Raw genomic sequence first — 23,117 nt, 5'->3', positions numbered from 1 at the left:
ACAAAAAGTGTCGATTATAAATTACAGTTGTCTTGGATATTAAAACTTAAGTTATTAGTTTCCCCTTTGCATTCATTAAAAGCTGCCGGAGGACAGAAATGACATCCTCACCAAAGCACCTACTCCTTTTCAATTCATCCAATAGTAGACCCACTAGAGATAAATGATGAGCTCATTTCATCTCAAGGCTTTTATTGAGTATTTAATTTCCCCCAGTGCTTGACTAGATATTGTATAAGAACACTACATAGATCTATTCTTAGATCTCTAAAAGCTTATAATTTATGACATAACAGTTGTTATTATTCTTAATTTTCAGAACTAAAATGTCATTGCTCTGTGTGACAGATTGAGAAACAAACTAATCATATAAAGGCCATAAAAGCTAATAACTAAAGGAAATAAATGTACTAAAATAAATCAACGTAAAATTATAAATGATCTGAATTTTCAGTTGTTTATTATGATTTATTTTATTGAGTTGAGAAATCTATTAACCTTTTGACATAGGAAGATGGAATTTACTAATTGAGTTAGAGGAGCTCTACTTTCATTGTCATATGGATTGATAATATTTACAACTTAAATATCACCCTCTTTCAAAATAATGTCAACCTTTTGATAAGTGACTCAAATGCAATAGTGAAACCGCTATCTACTGTTCATCTTCACAGGCATATGTAACGTTGATCATGGCAGGTGGATGATGTGGCGCCTGAGCCCAGTGCATGGCGAGTTCACACCGAACTTCTGTGCCCTGTGTGCTGACACATCAGCCTTCTTCCCCTTCCTGGCTCGATGCCACCTCTGTTTGAATAAGACACTCTGTCTTTGACTGCTGAGCCTATCATATTGGTCTGTCCACTCGTTATAATTTGCAGGGAATCAATTGCTATGACTCTGATTGTTTAAAGTGTTTTACCTTCCCATAGCCCAACTTTAGGAGGTGTTCAATTCATCCATCAACAGACATTTGGAAAGGGGCTGGCCTTTCTTTGATCAGCACTGGGGTGCTGGACTCAGTTTCTCCAACTAGGGAGAATAAAGTCTCATCTGAGTATATGGCTGTGAGTCAGGGAGAATATGAAGCCATGATATAAAGGGGGTATATGTTTTTGCTATTGTTTGCTTAATGATCAGTAACTAAAAACAGTTTTGTATTAAAGTTTTGTATTAAAATAGTACATGGAATATATTATGAAATAGAATGGATAAAAAAATGTGTATCAACTTTTAAGGTAACACATAAAAGACTCCAAAGAAATTGTATATTGGTGGAAGTTGGTTTTGACGATGTCCACAGATTTGGGGTAACAAGTTTGTTCTGACTTTGACTTTTACTTGGAGCCTCTGTGTTCTCACTAAACAGGAAAGTTACTTAGTATGAAGATTTACAAAAACATGTACCATAGTAGTTGACAGAGCCAGGGTGAACTTTTGAAAAAATATCACTCCAAGTCAGGCTTCTGCTTAAAACCTTTCAACTGCTACTTCTGCTCTTTGAATAAAGCCCTTCATGGCTTTGTCTTAGGTTCTAAACTTTTTGGGGCACGGAGCCCCACTGACAGACTGGTGAAGCCTATGGGGTCCTTCTAAGAATAACGTCTGAATATTCGTGAAATAAAATCCATATGATTACAAATGAAACCACTCCTATTGAAATAAATTTAAAATATTATGAAATAACAAAATTTATGCAACAGTAAAATATGTGCTTCTCTATCAACATCAAATAACACAATATAGCACAGATTCTATTAACTACAGTAATTGTGAAGTAGTGATAAAAAACAATATTCAGGATATCTGCTACAAATGTAATTATCTGTGATTTCTAGGTGTGAAAGTCACAGGTACTCTTGCTACTACTGTAGGTTTTTTTTTTTTCCATTGCCTACATTCGTGATTGAAGGAAATGCTAAACTTCATTTAGACGTTAGTAAAGAAAAATGTATTTTTTTCCCATCCAAGTCCATGGAACCCTGCATTTTACCCACAGATCCTTTGGAGGTTCAGGAACACAGGTGAGGAGCCAATAATATTCTACTGACACTGGCTCCTGCCATACTCTCTGGTCTCACCGCCCATCACCATCCCTTCTGCCTACCACACTCTGGCCACCCGACCACTTGCTCTTCAAACACAGCTTAGTCCACCTGGGCTATCTGCTCTTGCTTTTTCTATTTGGAATGCTCTGCCCTCGAATCTTTGCGCAGTGTTTCTTTCCTGTTGTCTGTGTCTCAGCTCAAATATCACCTCCTCCGAGAGAGCTGCCTTGACCAACCCATCTAAAGTAGCCACCCTACTTTCTTCTTCATATTTATCACTGTCTGAAATGACTGTATTCATCTATATGTTCTTGTTTTATTCTCCGTTTCCCCCCCTAAAAGTGAGCTCTATGGAAGCAGGGACCTCATCTACATGTCCGGTGCCATATTCCAGCATCTAGAACAGCGTTTGGCACAAAGTAGGGATCTGATACATCTTTGCTGAATAAAAGAAAAAATAGTAAGGATGACACAAATGTTACTTCTCTCATCCTTCACTCTGTGTTTTAGGTACTGTGGGGATACAAGGGGATGAAAGACAAACTTCCATCCTTAAGTAGTTTATAGACTAGTGGAGATAGCCTTGTGGAAGGTGGAGAGAGTTCTAGTCCAGGCTCTCCAACTTTGCTGTGTGACCCGGGACAAACCCCTTCTAAAACATCAGTTGCCTGGTGCCAGATGAATGGGTTGGACAAATTTATCTCCATAGTCTCGTATGGTTATGATCATTTAGACCTAACCCTTGCCATATGTGGCAAGTGAGGGACTGTGACCCCAACTGGAGGAAGCTTCACAGATGAAGACAAGACTCGGAAAGGCTGTAACGTACAATCAGCCTCCAACCAATGATGAGAAGGTGGGATTTTCAGAGTCATGAACTCTCAGTGCTGAAAGAAACTTTAAAGGCTATGCAGCGCAACCTCTATATAAGGTTTTAGATATCTTTCTATGAGGCCATTTCTGGAAACATAACATGATACTGCAGCTCTTAGATGCAACCACTATGATGGGTAAGTGTATGACTGTAGAATGGCACTGCTGGGTTTAAATCCCAGCTGTGTCGCTTACTAGCTATGTGAATTTAGGCAAATTACTTAACTTCTCTGACTTTCAATTCCCTCCTCTACAAATTGAGAATAATAATAGTATTAACTTTATGAGGTTGTGACCAAGTTTTAATGAGAAAATGGATGTAATATACCTAATACACATTCAGTAAAGACTACTTATGATTCTGTTAAATGATTTTCTAGTGTGTTAAACTTACTATATATCCCCCAAACCATTTTTCCCTTCTTCCACTGTAATTGAGGTTTTTCCAGCTAGCAACCACATTATCCAGTCTAGAGTTTCTACAAGCCTACATCCAACTTTATCTTACCTTCTCTTTGACATTCACATGAGTATTGAGTTCAGCCATCTTGCTTTCAATGGAATAAGCCCTACAAAGAAGGGAAAAACAAAGGTTAACTTTAAAGTGTTAAAATTGATTTCTCAATGTGTTATTTTTATGCTCTCTTCCAAAATAGTAAACAATTTTATTCAGCCATAATCATAATAAATACCATTTTGGAATGTAAAAATACTTTCAAGCTAAGCACTTGTCTTGTATATGTTCTAAAAGCATGTTATGATAACCCTAGAAGACAACGTAAAATATTTTATTCATGCTGCATTGACATGAAAAATGACAAAGACAGATGGGTATGCACACAAACTGTGCTTCTTACGTAAAAGAAAGGTGGTCAAAACACTGAGAGGAGGAAAAGTGTACGTATTTGAACTAAGCATTGTCATCACAAACCTTACTGTCCCAAAGCTTTTATCAGCCTCTAGTTAATATAACAAACATTTGTTGAGTCTTTCCTGCATGTATGTAACTACATCATGCACTCGAGGAAGAAATAGGAGAAATTATTCGAGAATTTAAATGTAAGAAACACTGTATATAGCAGTTTCAAAACTTGCTTTTTCACTTACCAACAAACATATCATGAACATCCATACATATATACCTTCAACATATTTTTAATGACGATAAATTCGTGATCTTGAGTTTCAAATGGCCCCTTAAAACTGCCCATCATCCTTCTGTTTCCCCAAATTCCTTAGTTTTTCTGCCTTTAGTGTCCAATCTTCTTTGTGAATGGCCCATTCTGAGATCTGTAATCTTAACATCAAGCTGTGGTGTTTTCTTCCTTCTCACCTGGTCTAAATCTTTCACCATTATTATGGAAGCTAGATCTTACGTCTTTAATAGTTCCAATCTCTTTTTGAAATAGAGCATAAATGACTTAAAATGGGCAGATTCTTCAGAAATCAGCAGCTAGATAGGCCACAATATCAATATACTACCTATTTGCATGTTTAATGCTTTTTGTCAATCAAAAACCACTGAGAGTTCTGGTCAAGATGGTGCAGTAGGTAAACACTGTGCTTACCTTCTCTCACAACCACATCAAAATTACAACTAAACTACAGAACAACCACCATTGAGAATCACCTAAATTCTTGCTGAACCAAAGCCCTACAACTAAAGACATACAGAAGAAGTCACCTTGAGACTGGTAGGATAGGCAGAGACATGGAACTGGCTGGTCCCACAGCCACGTGTGACCATTAAAAAGTGGTTGTGGAGGTCCTCCACAAAGGAGCAAGGGGTCCCAGTGCCATACTAGGCTCCCCAGCCCAGAGTTCGAGTGCCAGGGAGAGAAGTCCCCATAATTTCTGGTTGTGAAAACCAGCAGAGATGTGGCTGAGTGTGATGGAAGGCAGCTGCAATGCCGGTGCTCCTCTTAAGAAGGCCATGCATGGACTTACTCACCAACGGAATCACTGGATCTAAGTTTCAGCACTGGGGCAGCTGCTAGAGAGGCGACAGGGACAAATGGTGGGGTGGGGTGGAAACTGAGTTTTCTGGCTTCAGTACAAGGGCTGGAGGGGCAGCTTTCTCTTGGACTGAAGAGCTGGTGGAAGCCATTGTTTCTTTATTGAGCCCTCCCCATTCCCAGTGTGCAGACGCAGGCAGACACCATATCTGAGTCTCCATCAAGCTGGCTGACAGCACTGGTTTACCATACCCTGGTGATTCCGAGACCCCATCCCCCTCAACTTCCAGGCACCCAAGCCACTTCCAGTGGCTTTTTCATACAAACCACCTGCCTTGGCTCATGCTGCAGACTTTCCTAGGGTCTCTCAAAGGTTCACAAAACCCAAACAAGCAGCATCTGGCTTCAGCATGCTTCACACCTCTGGATGAGTAGCCCTAAGCCCAGCACTAGTGGCAGTCGGCCTTGGTTTGTGGCTTGGCCTCTCGAGGTACTTCCAAGTACAGCGCAGGTGGTAGCCATCTGTGGATTGCTTTGTGGCTCCTACTGGGTGGCCCTGGGTGGGGCACAGGCTGCAGCTGAACTAGAGCGTGCCCCTCCTAGGTGGCCCTGGGGCTGGTGTGCCCAGTGGCCAGTTTCAAAATGAGCTGGAGCATCACTCAGCTGCCTTCAAGGACGACACACCAGGGGGCAGATTGGGCAGGCACCAGAGCCCTGCTGAAGCAGATACTGCTCTGTAGGGTCAGCCACTGCACCACAACTCCTCCAGTGTAGTAATGGACAGTCCTCATAGCCAATGAGCCCAAGGGTCAATCCCTCCCACTGATGTGCAAATAGCAACCAAGGCTCAACTACAAGAGAAGGGCACACACAACCCACACAAGGGACACATCTGGAGCACCTGGTCCTGGTGACAAGGAAGACTGCACCACTGGACCCCACAGCACACCTACTACATAAGGCCACTCTACTGAGACCGGAGACATAGCAGCCCAACCTAATACATAGAAACAAACACAGGGAGGAAGCCAAAATGCGGAGACAAAGAAACATGTCCCAAATAAAAGAACAGAACAAAGCTCCAGAAAAAGAACTAAATAAAATGGAGACACATAATCTACCAGACACAGAGTTCAAAAGACAGGTTATAAGGATGCTCAGTGATCTCAGGGAGAACTTCAACAAAGACATAGGGAAAAAAATGGAGACAGAAAACAATTAAGAACCAGTCAGAAATAAAGAATACAATAATGGAAATTAAGAATACATTAGAGGGGCTCAACAGTAGATTAGATGAAGCATAAGATCACATCACTGACTTAGAAGACAAGGTAGCAGAAAACACACAATCAGAACAGCAAAAAGATATAAGAATTAAAAAAAAAAAATGAGGACAGTTTAAGGGGCCTCTGGAACAATATCAAGTATACCAACATTTGCATTATAGGGGTACCAGAAGGAGGAGAGAGAGAGACTAGGAATTGAAAACCTATTTGAAGAAACAATGACAAAAAAATTTCCTAACCTGGTGAAAGAAATAGACATACAAACCCAGGAAGAGCAGAGAGTCCCAAACAAGATGAACCCAAAGAGGCCCACACCAAGACACATTACAATCAAAATGGCAAAGCTTAGAGACAAAGAGAGAATCCTAAAAGCAGCAAGAGAAAGGCAACTAGTAACTTATAAGGGAGCGCCCATAAGATTGTCAGCTAATTTCTCAACAGAAATTTTGCAGGCCAGAAGGGATTGGCAGGAAATATTCAAAGTGATGATAAGCAAGGACCTACAACCAAGATTACTCAGCGTAGCTATCATTTAGAATAGAAAGACACATAAAGAGCTTCCCAGACAAGAAAAAGCTAAAGGAGTTTATGAACATGAAACCAGTACAACAAGGAATCTTAGAGGGACTTCTTTAAGACAATAAATAAGTAAATAAACAAACAAACAAATAAATAAATAAATATAAAATGGCAGTAACTACATACCTGCATACCTATCAACAATTACTTTCAATATAAATGGATTAAATGCTGTAATCAAAAGACAGGGGGGCTGAATGGATAAGAAAACAAGACCCTTACATATGCTACCTATAAGGGACTCACTTCAGATTGAGAGAAACACACAGACTGAAAGCAAAGGGATGGAAAGATATTTTATAAAAATGGAAACAAACAAACAAAAAAGCTGGAGTAACAATACTTATACCAGACAAAATAGACTTTAAAACAAAGACTGTAAAAAGAAACAAAGAAAGACCTAGTAATCTCACTTCTGGGTATTTATCTGAAGAAACCCAAAATGCTACTTCAATGAGACATGCTCATCCATATGGTTCATTGAAACATTATTTACAGTAGCCAAGATACGAAGGTAACCTGGGTGTTCCTGAATGGATGAATGGATAAAGAAGAGGTGGTACATATATACAATGGAATATTACTCAGCTGTAAAAAACAATGAAATCTTGCCATGGATGGACCTAGAGGATATTCTTCTGAGTGGAGTTAAGTCAAACGGTGAAAGAAAAATGTCATATGGTTTCACTTATAAATGGAATCTAAAGAGCAAAATAAACAATAAATAAAACAGAAACAAACTCATAGATACAGAGAACAATTTGATGGTTGCCAGGTGGGAGGGGGTTTGGGATGGGTGAAAAAGAAAAGGGATTAAGTAAAAGTTAGTTGTTACACAGTAGTCATGGGGCTGTAGGCTCTAGGATAAGGAACGTAATTAATAATATTGTAATAACTATGTAGGTGCCAGATGGGTACTAGATCTATAGAGTTGATAGATGGGAGGGGGTTGGGGGGCAGGGTGGAAAAGGTGAAGGGATTAAGAAATACAAATTGGTAGTTACAAAATAGTCATGGGGATTAAAGTAAAGCATAGGGAATACAGTCAATATGGTAATAACTGCATAGTGCCAGGTGGGTACTAATCAGGGGGATCACTTCTTAAATTACATAAATGTCTAACCACTATGCTGTACATCTAAAATTAATACAAAATAATATTGAATGTGAACTAATTGAAAATTTTAAAAAGGAGGTGAAAAGGGGAAGAGGAATAAGAAGTTCAAAGTTCCAGGTATAAAACAAATAAGTCATGGGGATGTAATATGCAGCATAAGAAATACAGTCAATAATATTGTGATAACATAGTAGGTGTGGTGTCAGATGGTTGCTGGACTTATCATGGTGCTCACTTCGTTAGCACAGGGATTATAATCAATAATGTGGTAATACCTATGTATAGTGCCACGTGGGTACTGTTAAATAACTATGATGTACCCCTGAAACTAATATAATATTGTATGTTAGCTCTATTTCAATAAAAATCTTTAAAGAAAAAGAACCACTGAAACACATTTCTATACTCTTTTTGACTTTTGCTGCAGAAGAGTGTATCTAGAGTTGATACATTTTAGGGACAACTTGCAAAAATTCTCGGATCTCTCCCCATTTGCTTTTCAGCCTAGATCTTAAAAGAGCTATAAATTCAGATCCATTACCCTTCATTGATGTTAGGATGAAAGCTTGGTAATATGTAATCTTAATTCTATTACCACTCAAATAGGAATACACATAGATATATTATTATGTTACCAAAGATTAGAAACGGTAAGATTTTATTTATTTTTATAAGCATCCAAATGATAGCACAGTGACAGACACATGCATTTAAATGGGCATGGCAGCAGGAGAGACCCTGCGTACTCAGTCCCCAGTAAGGCCGCTCCTGCCCACATGCTCTCCTAAAGGTGCCCATCCCACCGAATGCACCTCCCATTTAAATAACTTCCAAACGATACATTTTCTATCCTCTGACTTGGCATATGGGAGAAAGTAAATAACGCTAGCTAGCAAATAATATCTGAATTTCATTCTCGTTTATTCCTGCTCCTGAGCGTTACTAGTAGAACACAACAGGATTATTTCTGATTATCTGCAACAGTGAAGAGAGATGGTAGGTGAGGTACACTGACAAATAACGAGGTGTTTTTGTTTACAGGCCATAGATAAAAAGTGAAACCTTTGATCAGTCATCAGAATGCCTACAAAATGGTCTATAATCATGGTATTTGAAGACATTTGGATAGTTGAGTTTCTTATTCACATGGAAGTTTTGGCATCGTGTTTTTGGTGTTTTTCTGTGTATGATAGTGTTATGTGTGTGAGAGAATGAGGATGGGGGAGGGAAGGAAGCACGGAGAGAGGGAAGGAGTAAAGGAGAGAGTGACACACATTATATCTATGGAAATATTAAGAATTGAGGGGACAGCTGGATTCAGTGCTATTTGTTACGATGGATCCCTGAGCCACAATTCCTTTCATTAGACTAGATTAGCTGAATCTTTCAATCGTGCCATTATAGATCTGTGAAATCTGAGAAAAAGGGTTTTTTTGCTTTTGTTTTTGTTTTGCTTTGACGTCTAGGATTTGGGTATGCAGCATTTTGTAAAGCTGGAGTGTTCTAATCCACAGAGGAATTAGGGAGGAATTCCACTGAGGACAGAAAATTTCTGAGATCTGAGGAAGTGGCAGCACTGAATGGTAAGGTATATTCATAGGAAGGAAAAAAAAAAAAAAATATATATATATATAGTATTCATAGGACAAAAAAACACACACGTATTTCCTTGGCTATTCTCTTTCTCTTTAATCTCAAAATCTGATTCAGGGAAGGCTCTGTTTTGGTAGTGATGCCAGTAAAATTAATTACAACATTATTGTTTTTGTGGAACGAAAATGCTGGCTATGAGGGTAGAATGAGGCTATTACAGGTTTCTCAGATGAGAAGGTAAGATATAAAATAATTGTAGGGAGGTGTTCTTTGCTCGTTTTACTCTCCTCAATTGTCTTTTCCTGTGTGGAGGGCTGCCTCTACAGGCTGTGCCTTCCAGGTAACTGGCAACGCTCTCTCCACATCAAGGTTTTCTGCTGGCTGGTGGTTAACACAGGGAAATCAGCTCCATCTCCAGTTAGGGAAACCAGAGGAAGGATTTTAACCTAAACAGAACATAAATTTGGTTTGCCTTAAAGAATTAAGAGTTTAAGTGACTAGATAGTCAAACTGGGTTGTTCGAAAAGGAGACATGCTAGGGAAACTACGGAACAGGCAAAGTTGGTCTTCGCTGTGCTGAAATTCCTCAGTGGTGTCGGCAGCCCTGGACTAGCACTGGCCCCTCCAGAAAATTCAGAGGCACACACGCCTGGCACGGGCATGAGTCACAACTCCCTACGTTGAGCTGTCTCCCTCGCCCCTATGAAAATGATACTGTGCCGTGCCCCTATTCTTTTGGGATTCTGTTGTCTGCTATGAACTATATAAGGACAGTCAGATGAACTCAGTCTGAATCTTAATTGTTTAATTTAGATATAAGAAATATACATCTAAATCTTTCTTTCTTTCTCTCTCTGTCTTTTTCTTTTTATATCAATATAAGGAACTTTGCCTCTAGGAAACATATTGTTATCCCCTCCCAATGACAGGCTCAAAGTTCAGCAACTTGAAACCCAGCCCTCATGGTTGCAGACCCCTGGGTTAACCTGAGAAGCCCGTAATGCTGTGATTGAGTGACAGATGTTTGGGGCCAACAGACCTATCACCCTCACATAATGCTTGGTCACCACGCTTGATAATGTGTCACTCCTGGACATGACTGATGCCCATATCCTAAGAGAGCTCGATCACAAGAGCTTCAGAGGCACAAGAAAGGTACAGGGAGTTCTGATTTCTTGGGAAAGAACTTGGTTTCTAATTCCTATTATCACTTAAGACTGTTCTTGTAACCAACCAATTACTGAGGCCTAACTATTCAAATCCATGGATACATGTTCCATGCACATCAGACAATCAATATAAAATTAAGATAACCAGAACTACAAGTCCTAATAGTGACACAACATTTCAACAGCTCAGATATTATTTGAAAAATTTTTCCTTTAAATTATACTTCAATTTTCAATAATAACATTACAAACATATATAGCTATCATAAAAGTTATATATATAATATATATCTAAAGATACTTTTAGAAAAAATATATATGTATATATACATATATACATTCACACACACACACACACATATATATATATATATATATATATATATACACACACACATACGATAAAGATCAAGGAAATTGTTGACTGAAATTTTATTTATGACAAGATTAATCTCTTACTTCGTTCTAGATTATATATATTCCATAGTCAAAAACTCATTAGGAAAAGACATCAATCCCAAAGAAAAGAATTTCATCATTTATCACCAATATATCATTTATACACTTCTCCAGTGGAAAATTAATAAACCATAAATATGGTTACTACCAATCACTTCATGTGCAAAGTTATAGCAAACTGCACTACTCATTATGCAAAGATCTTACTTAATATGCATTAATACCTGTCAGAAAATCTATTAGTTTATAACAAAGATAAATATTCTTTATGAAAAATAAATCTGAATAGTACAAATTCTGGCAAATATGTTTGTTTCAGCATTTCTAATTAATACAACTCAGTGAAGTATAATATATATGACAATCTGATTAATTACCAAACTAATTTAATATATATATATTTATATTTCATGCAATCATATAAACTATAAAAAGGTAAAGCAATGTATTGAAATGCCAGATTGCTTTCTGACTTCCCTATCACTGTTTTCCCTTATGTTTTATTGTGTAGATAAAAATAAAGTTTCACTTTTGTTTCTCTGAAACCTACTACTGCTCTTTGAGTCACTGTTCTGTTCTCAGGCATTACATCACTTTTCTTGAATTGGATTATGGAACCAGAGGAAACACATGAGAAAACTTTTTAAAATAATGATTGAAAATAATAATTGGTATACTTATGGAACACTTATAATGTGCCCGGCACTCTGCTTAGCGCTTGACACACGTTTTTCCATGGAACCCTTATACCCCTATTGAAATTATGATTATCCCCATTTTATATATGTGGAAGCTGAGGCACAGATCTGAAATAATCCTGGGTCCCACAGTGGCAGGGCCATGACTCAAACCTAGGCAATCTGATTCTAGAGCCCCAGCCACTGTGCCTATAATACCTCAAAACCATCACACACAAGTTATGGGGCTCACTGCATATGAACTGCAGTAAAAACTCTGCAAGGAGAATTCAACTGATCCCAGGCACCCTTCCTTCTCAGGCCTGGCAGACATCTATCTGATGCATGCCTCAAAATTATGCAGGGCACTCAAGCAGCAGAGCAAAGCCACTAACCTCACACAGGAATGGGCAGGAAAGTACCTGCTATAAAAAGATGACTATTTTCCTGTGGCTTCCTACTTCAGGTGAGAGTGTAAAAAGCTGCATTTAGTGGCCCAACAAATTGTTTCCCTGGCTCCACGATGCTGACCTGGGGATCCATGACATTCCAGGGTCTAATGTGTAACTGCTTCTTCTGTCACAATTAATGAAAGTGCCTATGTGTCTGGCTTTGGTACAGCCTAGGCAGCGCTGTGATCCCACAGATCCTGACACACTTCCTCATGACTGCCTCAGAGAGGAAGAATCAGGAAGTCAACTACGTGATGTGATTGGCGAAGCAGCAAAAGGCCTCTCAGTCTAAACAATGTCCAACCAATCCCCAGAGTGCGGATTCCTAACCTGTACAGTAAGTTTCTTAAGAGACATCTGCATTTTTACTCATCTTACGCATGCTATTACCTCTAGAAGAAGGTACAGTATCACAGATTAATTTATTTCATTCTCTACTGCCATCGATTGGCCCTGAGCAGAGAGTAGTGCTCTGAGAGAATGGGAACCGGGACAGGTAAGTGTTAATGGAGTGGGGAAGGCTGCACAGCTCTCTGTACAAGGCACCATCAATCCTGATGGGACATGTGAGGAAAGGTTCTAGATTGTTTCAGTACAGCACGAGGGCCTCAGGTCTCGCCAGCCGAAGAGTAAGAGGTTGGAGTGGTATGGGAGGAAAAATAATTTTCTCTCTACCTTTCTGAGTTCTTAGCTGAGACCTGTCATAAAAGACAGATTAACAAGAGAAAACCAAACAAGTTTATTAACACGTATATGTGTACATGGGAGATACACAGGGAAAAACGACCAACTCCCCAAGATGGCTTAGAACTGAGGATTAAATACCATCTTAATAGGGAAAGGGGGTGGGGTGTCGGCTCTTATGGGAGGCAGAGTAAATGATATTTAGGAAAGATGAACGGGCCCTTAGAGCAATACATGGGAGGTATGAGGGTTGTAACAAAGTGTGTCTGGGTGTGGTCGACTTCTAGTCTCCTCTCCTGTGATAAGAGTCAATCTTCCCTGGTTGGTGAAACTCCCAGGGAGGGGATTTGTGACCACGGAGTCCCTGTGGAGGAGGATCTGTCTTTAGGCAGACAAGCGAGTTCAGAAAAAGCTTCTCGCTGCATTTGCTGTTTTTCAAGTGCCTGTAGCTCACAATAATCAATATGTCAAAACGGCCTATTTTGGTTAGCATGTCCTGACCTCCTACCGTCATATTTCGGAGTGAACAATTCTCTGCCCTTCAGAGTACCTGACCTCTGTGGTCCTTTTCAGTTCTCAGGTACTACAAAGGCCCTAGGGGGTGAGGCTTAGCCACTAGGGTAGTAGAAAGCTGAAAATCCACCTTAAAAAAAATACAAGGTGTGGCTGCAGTCTTCAACGTACTAGGCTATTTTTCTGTAAAGATCACCTTCAAACTGGTCACGGACTAAGCGTCCATGTGCCTAGCAGTCATGGGTCCTTGCATGCCAGCTTAGGAGAGAAGCAGGGTTCTTTTATAACATTGAGGCATTGCTTAAATGTAGGTTTTTCTGTTGCTTAACTTTTCCATTGCCTAATTTTTCTCTCTTCCGTTTTGTATCCTCTACCCTTTCCCTCAACTTCTTTGCTATTCCTTTTCTGGCCTTGTAATTACCGAGGTAAGTCTCTTATATTCCAAGTGCTTTAGCTCTTTGTTCTGTGATTTAAATCCCACAGTTTAATAGAAGTTCCTATGCAGTGCCTTGTTCCTTAGAGGAAAGTTGCTTTAATTATTAGGAATGAGGACATGTAAACAATGAAACACAGGATGGTGACTGAAATATGAATGTCGTATGAAGATATTTACCTAGACTTTTTTGTTTAATTTCGAGGGGGGGGCAAAAATCTCAAGGTTGCATTTTTATTCAAAGACACTTCAATGTACTAAACCCACTGTTAGAACAAATTCACTGAAAAGCATTTTAAGGGCAAATGTCAGACAAAAATTTCACATTTAAAAGCCCTGGCTCTGCCTCTTTTGAAAAGCAGGGTTAGCCTTTGGTTTAGAAATGTCACTTCCTACTAAGTCCTTTGTGGGGGGAAGAAAGAAAATTGAATGTTTTATTTAAACAGGTCATTAACAGTCAATACTTATTTGAAAAGGCCTGCTTCCAGAAGCAGATAAAAGCTCCCAATCACGAAGAATATCACTTGAGCACATCTAGGGCAAGATGTGCTGATGCGACTATCAGTCCTTCATGGGAGAAAGTCTCCACTCATCAGCCCGAGTGTGTGTGTAGGAGGCAGAGTCATCTGAATTGTGTGTCCTTGTACATGCTGCACACACAAGACGGCAGAGAGCCGCACAATGCACACTTTGTGGCAGCCTTGCTTTGAATTTTCCGTTTGAGTACTGGCAAATGCGCGTGAATGAAGATTAACCATTTTTGCATAGAGTGCCAAACCACCTCCCCACAGCAGCAGAATGCAAATGGGAGCAAAAGAGCAAAGGACAGCTAAAATAAATGCAGTGGATCTCGGGCACGGCAAGCACAGGGGGAGGGCGCGTGGCAGGCACTATTAGCATTCATCTATGGCATGATTTTTCTATTTAATTTGAAATTATTTCGTTTTGTACGTCTCTGACGACTTGAGAATATAAATAAACGCCTTTTTAAATAAGTGACCCGGCGCTAGCTCCTGGAAGGCTCCGCTTCTGATGGCTGGGCTTTCAAGCAAACATGTGTTTCCATAGAGATGAGGGTGACCCGCGACTGGTGCAAGTACCCACTTGTATCAGCAATTCAATTATGCTCAGTTCTTTTAAGATGCGATGATGTCAGCTCAAGTCTTTCGAACATGCCCATCCTCAGAGATGCCTTGGGAAAGGTGAAGTGGCCTGCCTTACGAGATTCAAAAGAATAAATTCCACCCTCTCCAAGCACACCATAATAGGCTCCCTCTGAGCAGATCACATTGGCATGCCTCCCACCCCCCACCACTTGCTAAGCAAATCCCAAATCCCAGAGGGGTTCAGACAAAAGACCAAGCACAGTTCTCCTTCACACCCCAGAGCACCAAGTACCTTACCACAAACTCCCCAAATGTTGAAAAAGAAATATCATGTTTTCCCTGTCTTTCCTTCCTTTCCATAGCTCTCCAACTAGCTATAGGCAATTCCAACAGAAAGAACAATGTTTTTTCTTATTATTTGACAGACATTTACTGAACAGCTACTATGTGCCAGGTTCTATGGGGAATTCTGGCAACGGTTACAAAATAACACCTATTGAACTCTTAATGTATACACGGCAGGCACTGCTCTAAGCACTTTCCAGGTATGAGGTCATTTAATTCTCATAATAACCCTATGGAGTAGTACATTATCCTCATTTTATAGCAAAATAAAATGAACCACAGAGAGGTAAGTACTTATTCAAATCACACAGCTAGTAAGAGGCTGAGCTGAGATCTGAACTCGGACCTTCTGGCTCCAGAACTCTTGCCCCTGAAGGAGCTTATATCGTTGGACAGAGACAGGTATGTACACAAAACAGAAAAGAGCTAGTTGAGGTGGGGAAGAAAATCAGAATGTAGACTCAGGAAATTAGAGTTGGAGTTTACTTGGCTCAAAGCTCTGGCAAAAACAAGACTGGGTCTGTGACGTGCCCAACTTGCAAGTCTCATCATCACACAGACCAGGTGCAGCAGAGGGTTAGAATCTCCTCCCCCCAAAAAAAAACCCCCAAAAAACAAAAATCATGCATTGTGGTTTTGCAATGTAACTCTGGGCTGGCAAGGAGAAATCCTAAGAAAACCTGGCAAACAAAAGCTATACATTCATAGCCAAATCTGGGGAACGTGGCTCATTTGTCATGGAATAAACGCCTGGTAGAGGAAGCCGTCATCTCTTCAGAGTATAATCTGGTTGCAGAAACCTCTGTTCCAACAAACTCGCAATATTTCTTTTTCATTAAGCCAGCACTCTCCTAGTAAACATTAATGATTTCCTCAAAGTAGCAGAGAAAGTTAGGTTCTTCCTACTTCCTTGAAATACCACTAGCCCTGGCTGAATACCAACAGTATAAGATGTACTACTTCACGCGATGAAAGACACACTAGGGAATGAGGCAGAGCACCCAGCACAAGAGAACTCACCTGCAGCCAGCCCCTCTCGGGCCTCTGCCGCCACCCATTCCTGTGCCTAAGGCTTTCTAACAAAATCAACCTCAACTCACTTTTTAAGGTCCCCTGGTGTTCCAAATCAGGGTTTCCAGTGCACGGCCGGAGCTACTGGCTTTCTCAATAGGCAAATAAGCCCTGTTTCCCAACTGGCCACCTTTATCAACTTGCATTTACTGCAGCCAGTTAGTCATTTCAACAGTGACGCAGATGGAGTCAGAAACCTAGGTAGGTGGCAGGATCCTGGGTGTGGCTGAGCAACCTGAGGGTGGCCTCAGCCACCTGAGGCTCCGAGGGAATCACCTTAGGAGAAACTGCTGGGTTCTTTTTTATAAATGTGCCCAGGTGCTTGTCTTCAGGCCCCTTAGTTAGTGAATCCCCAGTGCTTTGTTCTTCTTATCTTGGGAAAGTCATAGTTTAAGACTGGATTGATTTGCAATCTTTACACTGACTGCCCCAGAGGCTGAGACAGTACAGGCTGGGATTGCAGTCACCATTCCAAAGGTCGCTTCTGAGTATGGTCTTGGCTACGGGCTTCTAATCTTCCGGTGAGACCAGCGCAGGCTTATCAGTCAAGCAGCACACATTCCTCTACTGCACCTGAGGCTCCTTCGCCTCCCCCCCCCCCCCCTAACACCTGTTCCTGGTTCTAGGCCTACTTGAAAGCATCGTTGGCTAATGCTGCACTAAGTGAATAATGTACTACTGTCCAGGGGTACATACATTTTAGCAGGGGTCATGCTCTCACCCAAAGGAATGAAGTTCTCCTGGGGAATGTTCAGTCTTTACCAGTAAAAGCTAGTGTGAGGGGCATGGGGGTGAGGATCACTGCTTGGGGGGCAGAATGGAGAAGGCTTTCTTTTTTCTTTTTTCAAAAATTTATTGGGGTGACAATTGTTAGTAAAATTACATAGATTTCAGGTGTACAATTCTGTATTACATCATCTATAAATCCCATTGTGTGTTCACCATCCAGAGTCAGTTCTCCTTCCATCACCATATATTTGATCCCCTTTACCCTCATCTCCCACCCCCCACCCGCCCTTACCCTCTGGCAACCACTACACTATTGTCTTTGTCTATGAGTTTTTGTTTCTCATTTGTTTGTCTTGTTCTTTGGTTGTTTTTGGTTTATATACCACATATCAGTGAAATCACATGGTTCTCTGCTTTTTCTGTCTGACTTATTTCGCTCAGCATTACACTCTCAAGATCCATCCATGTTGTCACAAATGTTCCTATATCATCTTTTCTTACTGCCGAATAGTATTCCATTGTGTATATATACCACAACTTCTTTATCCATTCATCTATCGAAGGACATTTTGGTTGTTTCCATGTCTTGGCCACCGTAAACAAAGCTGCAATGAACATTGGAGCACACGTGTCTTTATGTGTAAATGTTTTCAGATTTTTTTGGTAGATACCCAGGAGACGGATTGCTGGGTCATATGGCAATTCTATTCGTAATTTTTTCAGGAACCTCCACATGGAGAAGGCTTTCTTACCTGCTAGTCCTTCTCTACCTACAGGCAAGGTAGTCCTATACACTGGGGGTGCCAAAAAAATGTACACATTTTAAGAGATGTTATCTATGTATTACTTTTCGAAGTTGAATTGAATTACGATGGCAATGCGTAGTATGACGTTTGCTCAAAAGATGGCATTAACCAGATGAATTCTAGCGCCATTCATTGTATTACAATCTTAATACAGTTTTTCCCTTTCTTAAAATGTGTATACATTTTCTTGGCACCCTCTGTATGTGACCTTGTTTGCTGGTTTGCTTTTTCAAACACTAACACGTAAGTTCAACATGTCCTTCGAAAGGCGCAATTCCTCTTTAGGGCTCATCCTGTCTTGGCCCCACCATGATGCCGTCGTGCTACCACGCACAGCCAGAGGCGGTCGGGAAGGCCCTAGAGCCAGCCACGCGGCAGAAGCCTCTGTTGTAAGGAAGCTGCCTCTGTCAACAACCAGTGTCTTGGGCCCTTAAATGATCACAAAGTAGAAATGCTGCCTATTTTCTGCTATTTAGATTCTTCCTATCTTCTTATGATAGAAGGTAAGTAACGACCATTTGCCAAGTGTGAATCCCAACTTCGCCTCTTACTAGTTTTGGGATTTAAGCAAGTTACTCAACCCCTCTATGCCTTTGTTTCCTCCTCAGTAAAATCAGAATATTAATCTACCTCATAGGGTGGTAATGAGGATGACTTTACATTTGTAAAGTAATGAAAACAGTGCTTGATACACAGTATGTGCTACAAAATAAATATAAATGGAAAAATAGTCTCTTTAGATTCCTCCATAGCCTATTGCTTGTGCCGAAGCTTTAAGAGACAGTACAGGCTGGGGCTGCAGTCACGAAGTTTGTGTTGCCTTTGGCCATAGGTGGTTAGCAAGATGGGCTCCAATGGTGGGGACCAAGAGAGAACTAACCCTAAAGAGGCATAGCACCTTTCTAAGGACATGTTAAACTTACGTGTTAGTTTTTTAAAGAGCAAACCAGAAAACAAGGTAATGTACACATATATAGGACTAATTTGCCTGTAGGTAGAGAAGGACTGGAAGGTATGAAAACCTTCTCCATTCTGCCCCCCAATAGTTACCCCATCCCCCTGCTACGGGGGTTGCTTTCCCATGGTCCTCATTTGCAGATGAGAAACTATGTTTTGAGAGGTTGTGGTCATGCATCTTAGGCGGTGATGGAGGTGGCCCTTGAAACAGAACCTTTTGACCACAAATTGTCCTCATTTGGCTACACTCTTCCCTACCCACAGACACCGCCACATTATGGGAAGACTAGGGCAACTCCAGGGTGGCAGCCCAAGGTCAAGGCCTGACTGCAGCATTGCTAAGAGGGATATACACCCTCAGGGCTCTGTGTCCACAGGGTCATTTGTTTTCCATGTTCTTGTAACTTCAGCACAAGCAAAAGTGAATGCAAAACTATAACACCTCTTCCCTGTAGCATGGCTCAGAGACCCGTGCCAGGTCACCGGTTCCTCCCTTGTATCTAGCAGATGTGATCAGGACTCTAGAATTCAAATTCACAGCTAAGGTACTTCCCTTTAGAGGATAACAAGCAGTTACAACATAGAAAGAGCAAAGCTCAAATAAAGTCTTAGAGCTACAAAGAGAACAATCCAAAAATTACGAAATCTCCTTCCAAACATTCTGATTTCAGGTAATTATATCAAGATGGATAAAGGAAAGAATATGATATTAATGTCCTTGAGTTTATTCTAATGCAATCACAGATAATAAAAATTCATTTTGACCATTTTATGATATGCTCAAAATTCTAGAGGTCATATTTATTCAGCAAATTTTATTTCCATTTCTAACTATAATAAAACAAATAGAAATCTGTCACCCGAAATGTGCTATTTTGGGAAAATTAATAAATACTTCAAAAATGCTTCAAATATACAAGATAGTCATAGATTTAATGAATAACAAAAATAATTGCTTTCTTTTAAAAAGTCTGGCTCTGATAAATTCTATTTCTCCTTTCTCTTTTCCAAATTACCTAGTAGAATGCCTTTGACAATTAAATGTTCAATAAAGACATGTGGAAAAAGAAGAATAAATGTCCCTCATTTTGTTTTTTCTTTCTGGGCTACAATGAGTCTTTAAGAATTTATTCCCCAGTTTTCAACACCTAGTACTGGGTTATCACTTTAAATTCCACCATTAAAACAAGCATTATCCAACGCTGTTCTAGCCACACCACTTTGCACACCTTCCAATCCAATCCTCATCCTCCTCTCCCCATATCTCCAACCCTGCAATGTTTTAATCACTCTCAGAGTCAAGGTCTAATCATGAGCACCAAAGCCCTCCACTTCTTCCCATATTGGACCCCATGTATCCCATCTCTTTAACCAGGTAACTACCCCAATATCTACTTATTTTATTTCTTCTTAACTCAGAGCCTTGTAGTGGGGATAACCCGATCTCTAGACTAGCCCTCTAGTTTCTCTCCATCAAAGCCTATGCTCTGTCCAAAATAGAAAGACTGAAATTTTACCTTTTCTATGGAATATGAGAAAACAAAAAATAAATGGTTTCCAACCCAATGCTAAACACATTTAACCACTAACCTCACCTTTATGTACCCCTGTAACTCCACCCATAGATATGGGTCATTTTTGCTGCTGACACCCACATGCACACCACGGGTTCTTTGTAAACCTTCTCATGGCCTGCCTGCTTACTCCTTTAGTTTGCAGCGTAAAAGCTCCAGGAGCAGACACCTCAGACTTTACTTTGCACGGAGCTCCAGCCTGCCCTATCGCTCAACTCCTACTGGGGGGAGTTTGGAAAGTATCAAATGCTTATGATGGTCTATAAGCCTTAGCAATATGTAGGGTAATCTCTTCCAAATCATTTTTCTAAAGATTGAATAAATCAAAATTGCTTTTGTACAGTAGTTCAAATATTGTAGAGGCCTCTCAAATAAATATAACACCATATATTATTTCCCTTTGGAAGACTTTCTATTAGTCATCCAATCTATGTGGAAGAAATTTTCAGGAGTACATGTATTAGGTTTTGGTCACTTGTTTGATGAAAAAGATCCATCTCTCATAGCCTTGATTGCATTTATAGCCATTCTTGGCAGACGGATAGAGACAAGCAAACAGGGTTGTCTGTGTTTTTCTTTCTAACACTAAAAAGTTCCGTTATTAAGCTTCAGAACATGTCTTTGAGTCTTCCCCATGGGCTGGACACTGTATGTGGAGGGGCGTCCATGTGTGTGTCCAATGCCTGTTCTTTTAAATAAATATATATATATATATATATATGTATTTTTTTTAAACAATAATCTTTTTAAAAAATTTCAACTAGTTGACATAATTATATTAGTTTCAGGTGTACAACATAGTAATTAGACATTTATATAACATACGAAGTGACCCCCTCCAAGAAGTCTAGTATCCCCTGGCACCATACATGGTTATTACAATATGATTGACTATATTCCCATGTGACTGTTTTTATAACTGGAAGTTTGTACTTCTTAATCCCTTCCCCCTTTTCCGCCATTTCCCGACCCCCTCCATCTGGCAACCATCAAAATGTTCTCTGTATCTATGAGTTTGTTTCTGTTTGTTCGTTCATTTTGTTTTGTAGATTCCACATATAAGTGAAATCATATGGTATTTGTCTTTCTGTGTCTGACTTATTAGCATAATACTTGTTCCTTCTAGGTCCATCCATGTTGTTGCAAGTAGCAAGGTTTCATTCTTTTTTATGGCTTAGTAATATTCTACTGCATATATGTCTGTTCCTGAGTGGTATATATTGTGGGCGTGGGGGGGGGGCGGGTGCAGAGCCAAGAGAAATAAGAATGCCAGTAACATATCTTAAACAAATCATTATGCAATGACTACAACTATGTTAATAAAAGGAGCTTCCAAAGGGGTGAGATGGCTTTAGTTTGGGTGGGTTTAATCAGAGAGGAGTTCTGAGAGAAGGTACTCTTTTCCACTGATTTGAGGCAGTAGTGCAGTAATGGGAATGGCATTTCAGGTAAGAGGAAGCGCAACACTGAAACCTCTCTCGCAGAAACAAGCAAGTGATGTGTGAGGTCAGAAGAAAACCTGGCTGCACAGTGCACATAGTTAATCAATCAATATTTATTGGGGGTCCACTGTGTGTCTCGGCTAGAGACAATGTGTTTAGCTGAGTGCAATGCAATGTAATTTTAAGACTGGCTCCTAAAGGGAGATAAGATTACCAGGCAGTAAGCAATTAGATGACATCAGAAGGCAGTATGTAAAAAGGTGTTATATGGTGTGGTTTCCATTATATGCTTGTCCTCTTCATAATGCAGCAGAGAAAACATCCCTGTTTCACTTTCCTTTCAGAAAATGGGCATGTTCCTTCTCACCCCCACCCCACCCCCAATTTTCCACCCCACCCCACTGTCATTTTTGTTTACAAAGTTCTGAAACTAGACCCTATTTCCTTGAAATGCTAAATTGAAAACTGGGTGTGTGTGTTTTTTTTAACCATTTTAACTAGATGTAATTTGATGTTTTTGTCCTTTTAGTTTTGCAAAAACATATGCTGTAATCTGACTAATATTAAAGGCTCCAAAACAAATAAAACTATGTAGCTGAGTTTCACTTAGTGGTAGGAAAGCAACTCATACATTACATTAAAAGTTTCATTTGGTTTTATTTTTACCTGGTGTTATATACTGGGAGGTGCCCAATAGCTAATATTTTGCAATTTACCAAATTCAGTCTTGGGAAAGAGATAACCAGACACTGAAAAGACAGTCTTGTTGTTTTACTAAATGCTTCTTTTAAAAATATGAGAAGTATTAATGAGGGAAAACATATTTGAAAATTAATCTACTTAAAAAAAAAAAAGATCTATTTCTGAATGGCTACCAGCCAGACTTAACTTGGTTTCATTTTTCATTTCAAGCTTTCAGATATGACTAGATAAAATGAGATCACTCTAGATACCTCATGGAAAGCACGGGGTAAGGACTGAGGAAAGACTATAAAGACTACATAATGGTCACAATTTTAGTTTAGTTTTTAAAAAAATCTTGAAACTATGCTGCATGATGGGAAAAAATAAATTTGGCAATGACAAAGAATTCTCTTTCTTCAAACCTCTGAATAATGAGCCCGTCTTTATAAAGACTCTCATATCTGATAACACTGCCATCCCTTTAGCAAGAGTTATACACTGAGCACATTCATTCATTCATTCATTCATTCATTCATTCATTCAGTGTTCACTTAAACTTTTACTA

General features: G+C 39.9%; 1 protein-coding gene across 9 annotated transcripts in view; it reads right to left on the bottom strand.

Annotated features, from left to right (window-relative positions):
• The window catches only part of SPATS2L (spermatogenesis associated serine rich 2 like), a 162,562-nt gene that overhangs the window by 73,221 nt on the left and 66,224 nt on the right, over positions 1-23,117 (bottom strand). For 7 of the 9 annotated variants that reach the window (XM_019746487.2, XM_074339760.1, XM_074339764.1 and 4 more), the window contains one exon: positions 3,430-3,490. In XM_019746487.2, the coding sequence (XP_019602046.2) occupies positions 3,430-3,468 (39 nt within the window). In that variant the 5' untranslated portion in view covers positions 3,469-3,490. Of the gene's footprint in view, positions 1-3,429; positions 3,491-16,389; positions 16,634-23,117 lie in introns of those variants that run through there. The other 2 variants (XM_074339762.1, XM_074339759.1) reach the window with 2 other exon arrangements.

Source organism: Rhinolophus sinicus, linkage group LG01, assembly GCF_036562045.2.
Source record: "Rhinolophus sinicus isolate RSC01 linkage group LG01, ASM3656204v1, whole genome shotgun sequence".
NCBI classification, from domain to species: domain Eukaryota; kingdom Metazoa; phylum Chordata; class Mammalia; order Chiroptera; family Rhinolophidae; genus Rhinolophus; species Rhinolophus sinicus.
The sequence above is the reverse complement of the archived record's forward strand: the minus strand, read 5'-3'. Positions and strand labels throughout refer to the sequence as shown.